Source organism: Xyrauchen texanus, chromosome 29, assembly GCF_025860055.1.
Source record: "Xyrauchen texanus isolate HMW12.3.18 chromosome 29, RBS_HiC_50CHRs, whole genome shotgun sequence".
NCBI classification, from domain to species: Eukaryota; Metazoa; Chordata; class Actinopteri; order Cypriniformes; family Catostomidae; genus Xyrauchen; species Xyrauchen texanus.
This window is the reverse complement of record NC_068304.1, coordinates 38,714,451-38,728,408: the sequence shown is the minus strand read 5'-3', so window position 1 is coordinate 38,728,408 and position 13,958 is coordinate 38,714,451. Positions and strand designations below refer to the sequence as shown.

Sequence of the window (13,958 nt, the reverse complement as noted above, 5' to 3'; positions counted from 1 at the left end):
ATTATTATTTATGATATTTAAAATTCATATTTAATTATTGATTAATTATAAATATACTCTCAACGTTTATATATTTACACATTTCAAATTGAATTGAACGAGTCATCTTTAACCAAATAAAATACATATTTTAAGATATATTAATTGTATATCGTTAAACATTAAATCAATACATTTTGGGGAATTTTGTTATGAAATTGAAATACATGCATCTTAAAATATGCTAAAATATTTTTTGAGTAAATAAATAATTTTTAATACAAATTATACAAAGTAATTTGGATTTAGTAAATTTTTGCATTAGCTTAGATTTACATTTAAACGTGCATTCATTATAGCATTGAAAAGTCTGATTAAATAAGAGTTTAATTTCAAATAGTTTACATTACATAACATTCCTGAACAATTATTTGATCATAAATAAAATAAAAAAAGTGTTGTTTTAAAATTTCAATAGCTGTCAAAAACAAGATCTTTGGAGTGTTTTATTTATTTGGCTATATGTGTTTAGGACTCCATTTGGAAAAGAGTATGACGTCACAGCTCACACATTCTTGGAATCCCATAATGCTGAGCGGGACGTTAACCATTAACCACGGCTCATCCAAGACTACTGCAACAGATGAACACGGGGGAAGACACAGAGCATCCACAGGAGACAAAAGTGAATAAGGGAATAATTGCACCAATATGTGTGGTGAAAATACAGTTTTTATTTCTTTATAGATGTAATATTATATTTATATTATATTGTGTGCTATAACCAAAGCACCATTAATTCTTCACTTGCAAAGTTGACAATAAAAACTGCACACTACTGATTCAGGACAGCTCATCCTCAAATTCACTGTGATAATAAAATATCATTAGAGATTCAGAAATTGGCCCAAGTTGGACTGTTCCATTTATTTTGACATTTTCTTTGTTGCTTTTTGCTCTTGTTTCTTTTCCCGGAGTTTCGTGCTGTTTTCGCTGCCTTGGTACGTTTTCTTCCCTTCCTCTTGGACACCTATGGAGAACAATAAATCATGTTGTAGTGTATTGAGTAGAATGCACTTACTTGTCTATTAATATAATAGAAATCAAAGTCAAGACAACGATGGGCAATTCTTCTTTTGTTTTACCGTGCACTAACAGAATGACAACTTATTACACAACTCGCTGGCCAACCCAACTCTAACCCAGAGTTAACATAGAGTGGCCAAGCAGTACTTATTCCTGAGTTTACTCTTAAGTGCGTTCTACTCTACACTGCACATGTCTTCTCTCCTGTAAACATACACCGATATCTGGACTCTAAACACCTCTCTTCTGTATTATCTCTCTATACATGTTCTGTATAAACAAACTTTAATTGTCAATCAGTGCAAAATATTTCTCACTAACTAACAAGCCCGTTACCCATTTTTTGGAAAGGTTTAGTGATATTGAAAGATACGAGGAAGACCATAGCGGTTATAAATCTCAATCTAGAGTATTTTATTTTAAATAAATCTATATGTTTACACGCAAACCAATGGACATTTTTATCCTGTTTTTAAGATTTACACATTTCAATTTCATAACAAAATTTCATCCAATTGAATTGTGTAATGTTTAAATTGAATTAATAAATCTTATTCATCAATAAACATCTCAAATGTATGAATACATTTACTTAATATTACTCAATGCAATTGTTATGGAATTGTATTATTAAATTAAATGTGATGAATTAAAATAATTTTTTATCTTATAATATTTTCATGACTTCCGGTCATTTGGATTACTGGAGAAGTATGTTTAAACATATATATATATATATATATATATATATATATATATATTAGGGCTGTTAATTTAACACAATTAATCACAATGCCCCCGGACCTAATAAGGATGATTCCTGAGTAATTCAAGCTTGTAGTACCACCTGTTTACTCCAGAGGGCAGTAAGTGAAACTTCAGCTGTATGAGCAACACACAGTTTATACAGTGAACAAAACATTAACAACCATCCAGCAGACGCACAACACAAACATGCGTATATATATATATATATATATATATATATATATATATATATGTAAAGATAACTATGTATCATTATTATATATTGAATTATTGTTATATGAGGGGCTTTCTCAGCAAATATTTGTAAATGCAATTAATCGCGATTAATTAATCAGGACACCATGTAATTAATTTACATTTACATTTATGCATTTGGCAGTCGCCTTTATCCAATGCGACTTTCAGTGCACTTATTACAGGGACAATCCCCCCGGAGCAACCTGGAGTTAAGTGCCTTACTCAAGGACACAATGGTGGTGGCTGTGGGGATCGAACCAGCAACCTTCTGATTACCAGTTATGTACTTAGACCACTAAACCACCACAATTAATTCCATTAAAAATGTTAAGCGATTGACAGCCCTAATATATATATATATATATATACATACATATATACATACATATATATTTGTGAGAGAAAAAAAATTTGAGCAGAGCGTAACAACAAAACTCCAGGCCCCATTCCCTTATTTTAAAACTCCCTGATATTTCCAGGTCTTCCATGAATGTGGGAATCCTGAATGAAGTCCAGTGAAACAAATAACCGTATGCAAAGGAAAAATATAATTGTCTACAGCAGTTATTTAATTAATAGGCCCATTCGTTTGATTGGACAAACAGCGTTCCAAGAGTGCTGATATCTCGTATAAGAGACTATTTTTGTTGTCGGAGCAAAAGGAACTGGACAGATTGTGTTTGAAATACCATTAACTTGATAATAATTTCTTGTTTATAGCGCTGTATAAAAGCAATTTCAAACCCGCAATCATGCCACGGCAGTCACAGCTGTGCTGATATTCAGTACACCGTACATCAGCACCACTGCGAATGTAAAACAGCTTAATTACATCTTTGAGGAATCAAGAGACAGAGAATAAAGAAGCAAGATTTTTTTTTAATAGGTAAAATCACAGTAGCAAACAAACCCACAGTGTGCAACAGATATTACGGAAATATGCGAACAAAGACATGATCGTACATCAATAAATAAACATATAAAGACAATAAATAAGATCATAATGAAGTGATTTAGAAATTGGAAAACAGGACAGGAAACATAAAGGGATTGAGGAGAAAGGAGGTGTAGTCGACAGGTAGATTTAAATCAGTGATTTACATTTTCCCACGGCGTCCATTCGCTCCACTGAGAGAGGAGCAGCAGATCTCTGCAGCGGACCCTCAGTTTACTGATGACCCTTTCAACTAGAACTTTTGACCCCTCCCATTCACGAGTCTCCAGCTGAGAGGGAGGGGGAAACGCAAGAGTGGATGACAGAAGGGAAATAATGACTGAATTAGGAAATTTATCTTTGAGTCATTTTGATTCAAAAAATTAACCCTGTGTCCTTCTGAAGCCATATGATAGCTTTGAGAGCTACTCTTTAGTTAATTAAATTTTGGGCTGTTCCTCACCCACAGCTATCGTGTGACTTCAGAAGACTTGAAATATAGCACACAGGTCATATGGATACTTTTATGGTGCTTTTTTGACCTTTTTGGAGCTTGACACTCATGGTCACGATGAACGCTATCAACATTTCTCCTTTTTTGTTCCACAGAAAAATAACAGCACAGAGATTTTGAATGACATAAGGGTGAATGGAGCCCCTCAGAGGACAGGGCAGGAATTTTTTTTTCTGAAATATTCATGAGTTACTGTGATTGTAGTAAACAGTTTTTGGGCAGAAATGGTTTTACTATGGTGACACTGTAGTTACTGTAATTGTAGTAAACATGTTTGTTTTTTGTGTAAACCATGGTTTTACTATAGTGATACTGTAGTTACCGTAATTGTAGTAAACATGTTTGTTTTTTGTGTAAACCATGGTTTTACTATAGTGATACTGTAGTTACCGTAATTGTAGTAAATATGTTTGATTTTTGTGTAAACCATGTTTTGACTATAGTAATACTAGTTACCGTAATTGTAGTAAACATGTTTGTTTGTATTTTGTGTAAATCATGGTTTTACTATAGTGATACTGCAGTTACCGTAATTGTAGTAAACATGTTTGTTTGTATTTTGTGTAAATCATGGTTTTACTATAGTAATACTGTAGTTACCGTAATAGTAAACATGTTTGTTTGTTTTTTGTGTAAACCATAGTTTTACTATAGTGATACTGTAGTTACCGTAATTGTAGTAAACATGTTTGTTTGTATTTTGTGTAAATCATGGTTTTACTATAGAGATACTGTAGTTACCGTAATTGTAGTAAACATGTTTGTTTGTATTTTGTGTAAATCATGGTTTTACTATAGTAATACTGTAGTTACCGTAATAGTAAACATGTTTGTTTGTATTTTGTGTAAATCATGGTTTTACTATAGAGATACTGTAGTTACCGTAATTGTAGTAAACATGTTTGTTTGTATTTTGTGTAAATCATGGTTTTACTATAGTAATACTGTAGTTACCGTAATTGTAGTAAACATGTTTGTTTGTTTTTTTTGTGTAAACCATGGTTTTACTATAGTGATACTGTAGTTACCGTAATTGTAGTAAACATGTTTGTTTGTATTTTGTGTAAATCATGGTTTTACTATAGTAATACTGTAGTTACCATAATAGTAAACATGTTTGTTTGTTTTTTTGTGTAAATCATGGTTTTACTATAGTGATACTGTAGTTACCGTAATTGTAGTAAACATGTTTGTTTGTATTTTGTGTAAATCATGGTTTTACTATAGAGATACTGTAGTTACCGTAATTGTAGTAAACATGTTTTTTTTTGTGTAAACCATGGTTTTACTATAGTGATACTGTAGTTACCGTAATTGTAGTAAACATGTTTGTTTGTATTTTGTGTAAGTCATGGTTTTACTATAGTAATACTGTAGTTACCGTAATAGTAAACATGTTTGTTTATTTTTTTGTGTAAATCATGGTTTTACTATAGTGATACTGTAGTTACCGTAATTGTAGTAAACATGTTTGTTTGTATTTTGTGTAAATCATGGTTTTACTATAGAGATACTGTAGTTACCGTAATTGTAGTAAACATGTTTGTTTGTTTTTTGTGTAAACCATGGTTTTACTATAGTGATACTGTAGTTACCGTAATTGTAGTAAACATGTTTTGTTTTGTGTGTGTAAACCATGGTTTTACTATAGTGATACTGTAGTTACCGTAATTGTAGTAAACATGTTTTTTTTTGTGTGTAAACCATGGTTTTACTATAGTGATACTGTAGTTACCGTAATTGTAGTAAACATGTTTGTTTGTATTTTGTGTAAATCATGGTTTTACTATAGTAATACTGTAGTTACCGTAATAGTAAACATGTTTGTTTGTTTTTTTGTGTAAATCATGGTTTTACTATAGTGATACTGTAGTTACCGTAATTGTAGTAAACATGTTTGTTTGTATTTTGTGTAAATCATGGTTTTACTATAGTGATACTGTAGTTACCGTAATTGTAGTAAACATGTTTGTTTGTATTTTGTGTAAATCATGGTTTTACTATAGAGATACTGTAGTTACCGTAATTGTAGTAAACATGTTTTTTTTTGTGTAAACCATGGTTTTACTATAGTGATACTGTAGTTACCGTAATTGTAGTAAACATGTTTGTTTGTATTTTGTGTAAATCATGGTTTTACTATAGTAATACTGTAGTTACCGTAATAGTAAACATGTTTGTTTATTTTTTTGTGTAAATCATGGTTTTACTATAGTGATACTGTAGTTACCGTAATTGTAGTAAACATGTTTGTTTGTATTTTGTGTAAATCATGGTTTTACTATAGAGATACTGTAGTTACCGTAATTTTAGTAAACATGTTTGTTTGTTTTTTGTGTAAACCATGGTTTTACTATAGTGATACTGTAGTTACCGTAATTGTAGTAAACATGTTTTTTTTTTTGTGTAAACCATGGTTTTACTATAGTGATACTGTAGTTACCGTAATTGTAGTAAACATGTTTTTTTTTTGTGTGTAAACCATGGTTTTACTATAGTGATACTGTAGTTACTGTAATTGTAGTAAACATGTTTGTTTGTTTTTTGTGTAAACCATAGTTTTACTATAGAAATACTGTAGTTACCGTAATTGTAGTAAACATGTTTTTTTGTGTGTGTAAACCATGGTTTTACTATAGTGATACTGTAGTTACCGTAATTGTAGTAAACATGTTTTTTTTGTGTGTAAACCATGGTTTTACTATAGTGATACTGTAGTTACCGTAATTGTAGTAAACATGTTTGTTTGTTTTTTGTGTAAACCATAGTTTTACTATAGAAATACTGTAGTTACCGTAATTGTAGTAAACATGTTTGTTTGTTTTTTTGTGTAAACCATGGTTTTACTATAGTGATACTGTAGTTACCGTAATTGTAGTAAACATGTTTTTTTGTGTGTGTAAACCATGGTTTTACTATAGTGATACTGTAGTTACCGTGAATTGTAGTAAACATGTTTGTTTGTTTTTTGTGTAAACCATGGTTTTACTATAGAGATACTGTAGTTACCGTAATTGTAGTAAACATGTTTGTTTGTTTTTTGTGTAAACCATGGTTTTACTATAGTGATACTGTAGTTACTGTAATTGTAGTAAACATGTTTGTTTGTTTTTGTGTAAACCATGGTTTTACTATAGAGATACTGTAGTTACCGTAATTGTAGTAAACATGTTTGTTTGTTTTTTTGTGTAAACCATGGTTTTACTATAGTGATACTGTAGTTACTGTAATTGTAGTAAACATGTTTGTTTGTTTTTTGTGTAAACCATAGTTTTACTATAGAAATACTGTAGTTACCGTAATTGTAGTAAACATGTTTTTTTGTGTGTGTAAACCATGGTTTTACTATAGAAATACTGTAGTTACCGTAATTGTAGTAAACATGTTTGTTTGTTTTTTTGTGTAAACCATGGTTTTACTATAGAGATACTGTAGTTACCGTAATTGTAGTAAACATGTTTGTTTGTTTTTTGTGTAAACCATGGTTTTACTATAGTGATACTGTAGTTACTGTAATTGTAGTAAACATGTTTGTTTGTTTTTTTGTGTAAACCATGGTTTTACTATAGAGATACTGTAGTTACCGTAATTGTAGTAAACATGTTTGTTTGTTTTTTTGTGTAAACCATGGTTTTACTATAGAGATACTGTAGTTACCGTAATTGTAGTAAACATGTTTGTTTGTTTTTTTGTGTAAACCATGGTTTTACTATAGTGATACTGTAGTTACTGTAATTGTAGTAAACATGTTTGTTTGTTTTTTGTGTAAACCATGGTTTTACTATAGAGATACTGTAGTTACCGTAATTGTAGTAAACATGTTTGTTTGTTTTTTGTGTAAACCATGGTTTTACTATAGTGATACTGTAGTTACTGTAATTGTAGTAAACATGTTTGTTTGTTTTTTGTGTAAACCATGGTTTTACTATAGAGATACTGTAGTTACCGTAATTGTAGTAAACATGTTTGTTTGTTTTTTTGTGTAAACCATGGTTTTACTATAGTGATACTGTAGTTACCGTAATTGTAGTAAACATGTTTGTTTGTTTTTTGTGTAAACCATAGTTTTACTATAGAAATACTGTAGTTACCGTAATTGTAGTAAACATGTTTGTTTGTTTTTTTGTGTAAACCATGGTTTTACTATAGTGATACTGTAGTTACCGTAATTGTAGGAAACATGTTTTTTTGTGTGTGTAAACCATGGTTTTACTATAGTGATACTGTAGTTACCGTAATTGTAGTAAACATGTTTGTTTGTTTTTTTGTGTAAACCATAGTTTTACTATAGAAATACTGTAGTTACCGTAATTGTAGTAAACATGTTTTTTTGTGTGTGTAAACCATGGTTTTACTATAGTGATACTGTAGTTACCGTAATTGTAGTAAACATGTTTTTTTTTGTGTGTAAACCATGGTTTTACTATAGTGATACTGTAGTTACCGTAATTGTAGTAAACATGTTTGTTTGTTTTTTGTGTAAACCATAGTTTTACTATAGAAATACTGTAGTTACCGTAATTGTAGTAAACATGTTTGTTTGTTTTTTTGTGTAAACCATGGTTTTACTATAGTGATACTGTAGTTACCGTAATTGTAGGAAACATGTTTTTTTGTGTGTGTAAACCATGGTTTTACTATAGTGATACTGTAGTTACCGTAATTGTAGTAAACATGTTTGTTTGTTTTTTTGTGTAAACCATGGTTTTACTATAGTGATACTGTAGTTACCGTAATTGTAGTAAACATGTTTGTTTGTTTTTTTGTGTAAACCATGGTTTTACTATAGTGATACTGTAGTTACCGTAATTGTAGGAAACATGTTTTTTTGTGTGTGTAAACCATGGTTTTACTATAGTGATACTGTAGTTACCGTAATTGTAGTAAACATGTTTGTTTGTTTTTTTGTGTAAACCATGGTTTTACTATAGTGATACTGTAGTTACTATTAATACAGTAAAACTATAGGAACCACTAAATAATTGTTTATTACCATAGCTTTTGTTTTTCTCTATTATTACTATGATTTTGCGATGAATATCATGGTTCAAATATGGTTACTGTAGTGAAACCATGGTCAATCAATTGTAAGTGAACGCAAAGCTTTTTCACGAAAAACATTCCTGCCCGGTTCTCTATGGGTGTCTATAGAGTGAGTAAATGCTGGCAGAATTTTATTTTTTGGGTGAACCATTCTATTTTAAGGATGTTTAAATGCAATCTTACCTTCCCGTTGTCTCGTATCTCATACTCAATCTGATGCTTCAGAGGAAAGAAACTGTGAGGGTGCGGCCAGGACGAAGGAGGCTTCACCTCCACCTCTATGATTTCACTATTTTCTCTGCTGCATGTTGAAATGTTTGGACTGGCTGGTTTAACTAAGGACAACACAGAAATCACATACAGTCAGTGGTGAGGAGGTGTTTATTCATTAAATACTCCTCATTCTGTGGTGCTTTTATGACACTTTCGGCTCACGTGTTGACTCGTGTGCTCTTCAGGACTCACATCCCGCTCCTTTTTATCGCAAGTGCAATGCTCTATCAGTTGAGCTATTGCACAATTTGATCACACTTATACAAGCTTGTAAATGTAGTTCGTTATGTAATGCAAATGTGTTCAAAGAGACTTTTCTCCTATAGCATCGTATTATAGAGAGCCACATACTCACCAATGTCTCGAAGGTAGAAGCTGTATTTAGTTTTCAGATAGCAGCATGAGGAAACGGCTTCCCCGGTTATCATCATTCGCTCTGACTCTTCAGTGTATGAATTGGTGAAATGTTGGAGATGAAATACCCCATCCACAGGCTCTGACACCCAGTCACCATTATCCCTACATGCAACATTCACATATGAGTCAGTGCTTGAAATCAACTTCTCGTGTCCATGAGTGTGTTTGTGTTTCTGATACCGTGTATTGCGTAGTCTGAAAGCAGTGAATTCCTCTGACTTCCAGTCACATGTGATGTGTTTCATGCATGAAAAAGTTTCGGCTGTGCAATTGATGTTAACTGCAAAAGAAAAGAGAAGCACATCTAGTATGAGCCTCACTGCCCAAACAGTGCATGATGGCACTAGTTACCTCTCAAAAAAAAATAGCCTTTTTAATTGATTGTAGGCAGGGCGTATATTCAAGGGGGGATGGGGGGAGGTAACCCCCACAATATACCAGAGATTATTTAGCCGAGATGGGCCACTACTATTAACATTAATGCGCGAAATTGGAACGCCCAACGGCAGCCAATGGTCAACGGATGTACACATTAGCCAAATACATTTAAACAATTTCTGACATTTAATCGTAGAAAACATTCCCTGTCTTTGGTCAGTTGGGATCACTACTTTATTTTAAGAATGTGAAATAATGTGAATAATAGTTGAAAGAATTATTTATTCAGCTTTTATTTCTTTCATCACATTCCCAGTGGGTCAGAAGTTAACTCACTTTGTTAGTATTTGGCAGCATTGCCTTTAAATTGTTTAACTTGGGTTGAATGTTTTGGGAATCCTTCCACAAGCTTCTCACAATAAGTTGCTGGTGTATCTGAGTCAGGTTTGTAGGCCTCCTTGCTCGCACACGCTTTTTCAGTTCTGCCCTCAAATTTGATGGACGCTCAAATACCTTGACTTTATTGTCCTTAAGCCATTTTGGCTGGCTTTTTATGGTGGTTTTGGAGCAGTGGCTTCTTCCATGCTGAGCAGCCTTTCAGGTTATATCAATATAGGACTCGTTTTACTGTGGATCTAGATACTCGTCAACCTGTTTCCTCCAGCATCTTCACAAGGTCCTTTGCTGTTGTTCTGGGATTGATTTGCACTTTTTGCACCAAACTACGTTCATCTCTAGGAGACAGAATGCATTTCTGAGCGGTATGATGTCTGTGTGGTCCCATGGTGTTTATACTTGCACACTATTGTTGGTACAGATGAACGTGGTACCTTCAGGCGTTTGGAAATTGCTCCCAAGGATGAACGAGACTTCTGGAGGTCCACAATTTTTTTTCCATGATGTCAAGAAAAGAGGTACTGAGTTTGAAGGTAGGCCTTAAAATACATCCACAGGTACACCTCCAATTCAGTACACCTCCTATCAGAGGCTAATTAGCTAATTTCCCAAAGCCTTGACATCATTTTCTGGAATTTTCCAAGCTGCTTAAAGGCACAGTTAACTTAGTGTATGTAAACATCTGACCCACTGGAATTGTGATATAGTCGATTAAAAGTGACACAATCGGTTTGTAAACAATTGTTGGAAACATTACTCATGTCATGCACAAAGTAGATGTCCAAAACGACTTGCCAAAACTACAGTTTGCTAATATGAAATCTGTGGAGTGGATAAAAATGTGTTTTAACGCCTTACAGGTAAAAGAGCCAATCCCATTTTAGATACAGACATCGCCTGTCAATCAACTCGTCAACGCACATGCGCATTAGCGATACAAGCCCAGAATATTGCGTTTTTAAAAGAAGCACAATTTATTATACTAGTGTTGTCAGATTTGATTGCTGATTGTAAATAATGTCCTTTGATCGTAATCTTGACCAACCGTTAAGGAGATTTCGGTCTTTTTCCATTCAAGTAGATATGAGCTGCACTGGCATGACAGGAAATAGCTTCCCGAGAGCGTCCCAAATATGACCGACAGTGGACTGACTTGCTAGAAAGACTTTGGCTGTACTCTTACCTGTTGCATCTTTAGACTTGTCTAGAAGGAGATAAGTGTAGTCCTCGAGTCCCTCATCACTCCAGCAGGTGTAATTCCCAATTTGGTCCTTCTGCAGGTCACGCAGGAACAAATTCCGACCTTTGGGTACTAAAAACTCATCTTCATCTATGTTGTATGTGTTATATTCATCCTGCCATTTCCATGTAACACTGTCTTTATTTGTTACACAGGTTAGAGTAACATTTTTGTGTTGCTCAGCAACGACGACTGTAAGGAATAAAGAGACATCTCATTGTAATGTTGATGCAAGAAGTGTCTTTTGTGTGGACAAAATTGTCCAAATAAATCTGACAAAGCATCACTTCAGCAGTCCTCAATGAAATAATAATAATAATCATACATAAAAACTGTCATTAAAATGAATGTGAAGTCCCTATCATGAAATAAAAACATTTGTGTACTCATTAAATACTCTTACATTTCTCAGGGAAAAAGTTAAGCGAAGAAATCCTCACGATGCTCAAACAGAAAAGAAGGATTCTGCTCATCAACCAGCCCATCTGGAGACAGAGAGTACAAATAGTTCAGTCTATATGTAAACATGAATTATTTAATATTCACTAAGAATCTCCACACTCGAAAAAACATTTAAGCCTAATTTTAAGATTTACACATTTCAATTTTACAACAGCATTACAAAAAAGTTAAATGTGTCATTTTATATATATATATACACACACACACACACATATATATATATATATATATATATAAAAATAATAATAATAATAATTGATATATATATATATATATTATATATATATATATTCTTATATTCATTATAATTTTTATACATATTTATATAGATTCATATCATATATATATATATATATATATATATTTAAAAATAAATAAATAAAATAATTTATATATATATATATATTCTTTATTATTCATTATTATACATTTTTTTATAGATTCATATCAATTCATATATATGTATAAATTATTTTATTTATTTATTTTTAAATATATATCTATATGAATTGATATGAATCTATAAAAATGTAAAAAATTATAATAATAAAGAATATATATATATATATCAATTATTTTATTTATTTATTTTTAAATATATATATATATTCTTTATTGTTATTATTTTTTTAAATTTTTATAGATTCATATCAATTCATATATATATATATATATATATATATATATATATATATATATATATATATATATATATATATATATATATATATATATATAAATATATATTCTTTATTATTAATTATTATATTTTTTTGTTATAGATTCATATCAATTCATATATATATATATAAATTATTTTATTTATTTATATTTAAATATATATATAAATTATTTTATTTATTTTTAAATATATATATATATATATATATATATATATGTGTGTGTGTGTGTATATATATGTATATGAATTCATATGAATCTATAACAATAAATAAATAAATAAAATTATAAAGAATATATATATATATATATATATATATATATATATATATATATATATATATATATATATATATATATATATATATATAATTTTTATTTTTTGTTATTCCATCAATTCAATTTGATGGAAGTTTGTTATGAAATTGAAATGAGTCCATCTTAAAATTTGGCTACTTTTTGAGTGTTTTCGAAGGCAGTCAAACGAAACAAAAAATGCAAAGAAAAAGTGAATATAAGCCTAATATCCTTTGCAATAATTGGGGGATCATTATGAATAAAAAAAATGCATTAATACCAATAAACATTCCTTGTAATAATAGGCCTAATTGCACTTTTTAAAAATCGTAATACATAATTGACTAAGTTAATTTGAAAAGTCTTTGGAGGGCGTCAGAGTCACTTCAAAACGCTTTAACTCTGTAATAACTCAAATATTAATATTTATTTTTTAATAGAACCACTTCGCTTTATCTTATCTTTCATGTCCAAAAAACACATTGCTACTGTAATTCAAATAGAAAGATTTACATAATGCCTGTAGCCTATTGGTCCGTGCTCAAGAGTGAATGAAGTTTGTTTTTCTCAGAGAAAGAGAGAGAGTAATGCATCACTTACCTTTGCGCAGAAGACTGATGGTTGCGAAGTAAATGATGTTTTTCGGGCTCGTGCTTTATACCCTCATTCCCACACAGGAACACCCAATTAATCCGTGGGCGCAGATCTGTGGGTTTTTAGAAAGAGTTCCCCTCGCGCTGACCATGAACCATGTGTTAAAATTACCACTAAAGACACGCGGGTTTATTCTCTGATAAATTACTAATTTGATGTGCAAAAAAAAATCATCTATAGGATGGAGTTTTCAAACTAGGATCTGGGGACCCCCATGGTGCCACAAGGGGGTGCTTGGGGTCATCTGAAAATTTCGAGGAAAAAAAAACAAACAAATGTGCTATTTAATAATATGTCAAATGTTAGCATTTGCAGAATTTGGGATTATTATGGTTTCATTCTGCTTTCTAAATACAGGTTAGAAAATCAAATTTTAATGTAATTACAGACATTATTGGCAATATCACTATACAAATACATTTTGAGTAGAACATTTTTCTCTTCAGGATGATACCTGCTCTAATTTAGAGTAGAAAATAGAAAAACACATGTAGTCAACTTGATACAAAGTAAATGTCGTCTATATAATATTTAAGCATTGATTTAGGTTTAAAGGTATAGATCACCCTAAAGTGAATACATACAATGCAAGTGAATGC

At 31.2% G+C, this 13,958-nt stretch overlaps 1 protein-coding gene across 2 annotated transcripts; it reads right to left on the bottom strand.

The window, feature by feature from the left end:
• Window positions 1-641: 641 nt before the first annotated feature.
• LOC127622766 (interleukin-12 subunit beta-like) lies at window positions 642-13,319 on the bottom strand. 2 transcript variants are annotated; one of them, XR_007968004.1, is made up of 9 exons: window positions 13,306-13,319; window positions 11,669-11,750; window positions 11,209-11,457; window positions 9,432-9,531; window positions 9,190-9,353; window positions 8,745-8,896; window positions 3,172-3,294; window positions 2,815-2,876; window positions 887-1,009 (listed from the first exon to the last, which is right to left on the bottom strand). XR_007968004.1 is itself a non-coding variant. In XM_052096849.1 (8 exons), the coding sequence occupies exons 2-8, from the start codon at window positions 11,748-11,750 to the stop codon at window positions 875-877; spliced, it is 1,005 nt and encodes a 334-aa protein (XP_051952809.1). In that variant the 5' UTR covers window positions 13,306-13,319; the 3' UTR covers window positions 642-874. The 2 variants fall into 2 exon arrangements, 1 of the variants encoding a protein (XP_051952809.1); XM_052096849.1 differs by lacking the exon at window positions 2,815-2,876 and having other exon boundaries at window positions 642-1,009.
• Between the last annotated feature and the right edge of the window lie 639 nt (window positions 13,320-13,958).

What these genes read in the sequence shown, in the direction of transcription:
- LOC127622766 (XM_052096849.1), bottom strand. Translation starts at nt 11,750, where the DNA reads ATGGGCTGGTTGATGAGCAGAATCCTTCTTTTCTGTTTGAGCATCGTG. An exon ending in TAACTTTTTCCCTGAGAAAT is followed by an intron (nt 11,458 to 11,668) that starts GTAAGAGTATTT and finishes TATTCCTTACAG; the next exon opens with TCGTCGTTGCTGAGCAACAC. An exon ending in CAAGTCTAAAGATGCAACAG is followed by an intron (nt 9,532 to 11,208) that starts GTAAGAGTACAG and finishes TTTCTTTTGCAG; the next exon opens with TTAACATCAATTGCACAGCC.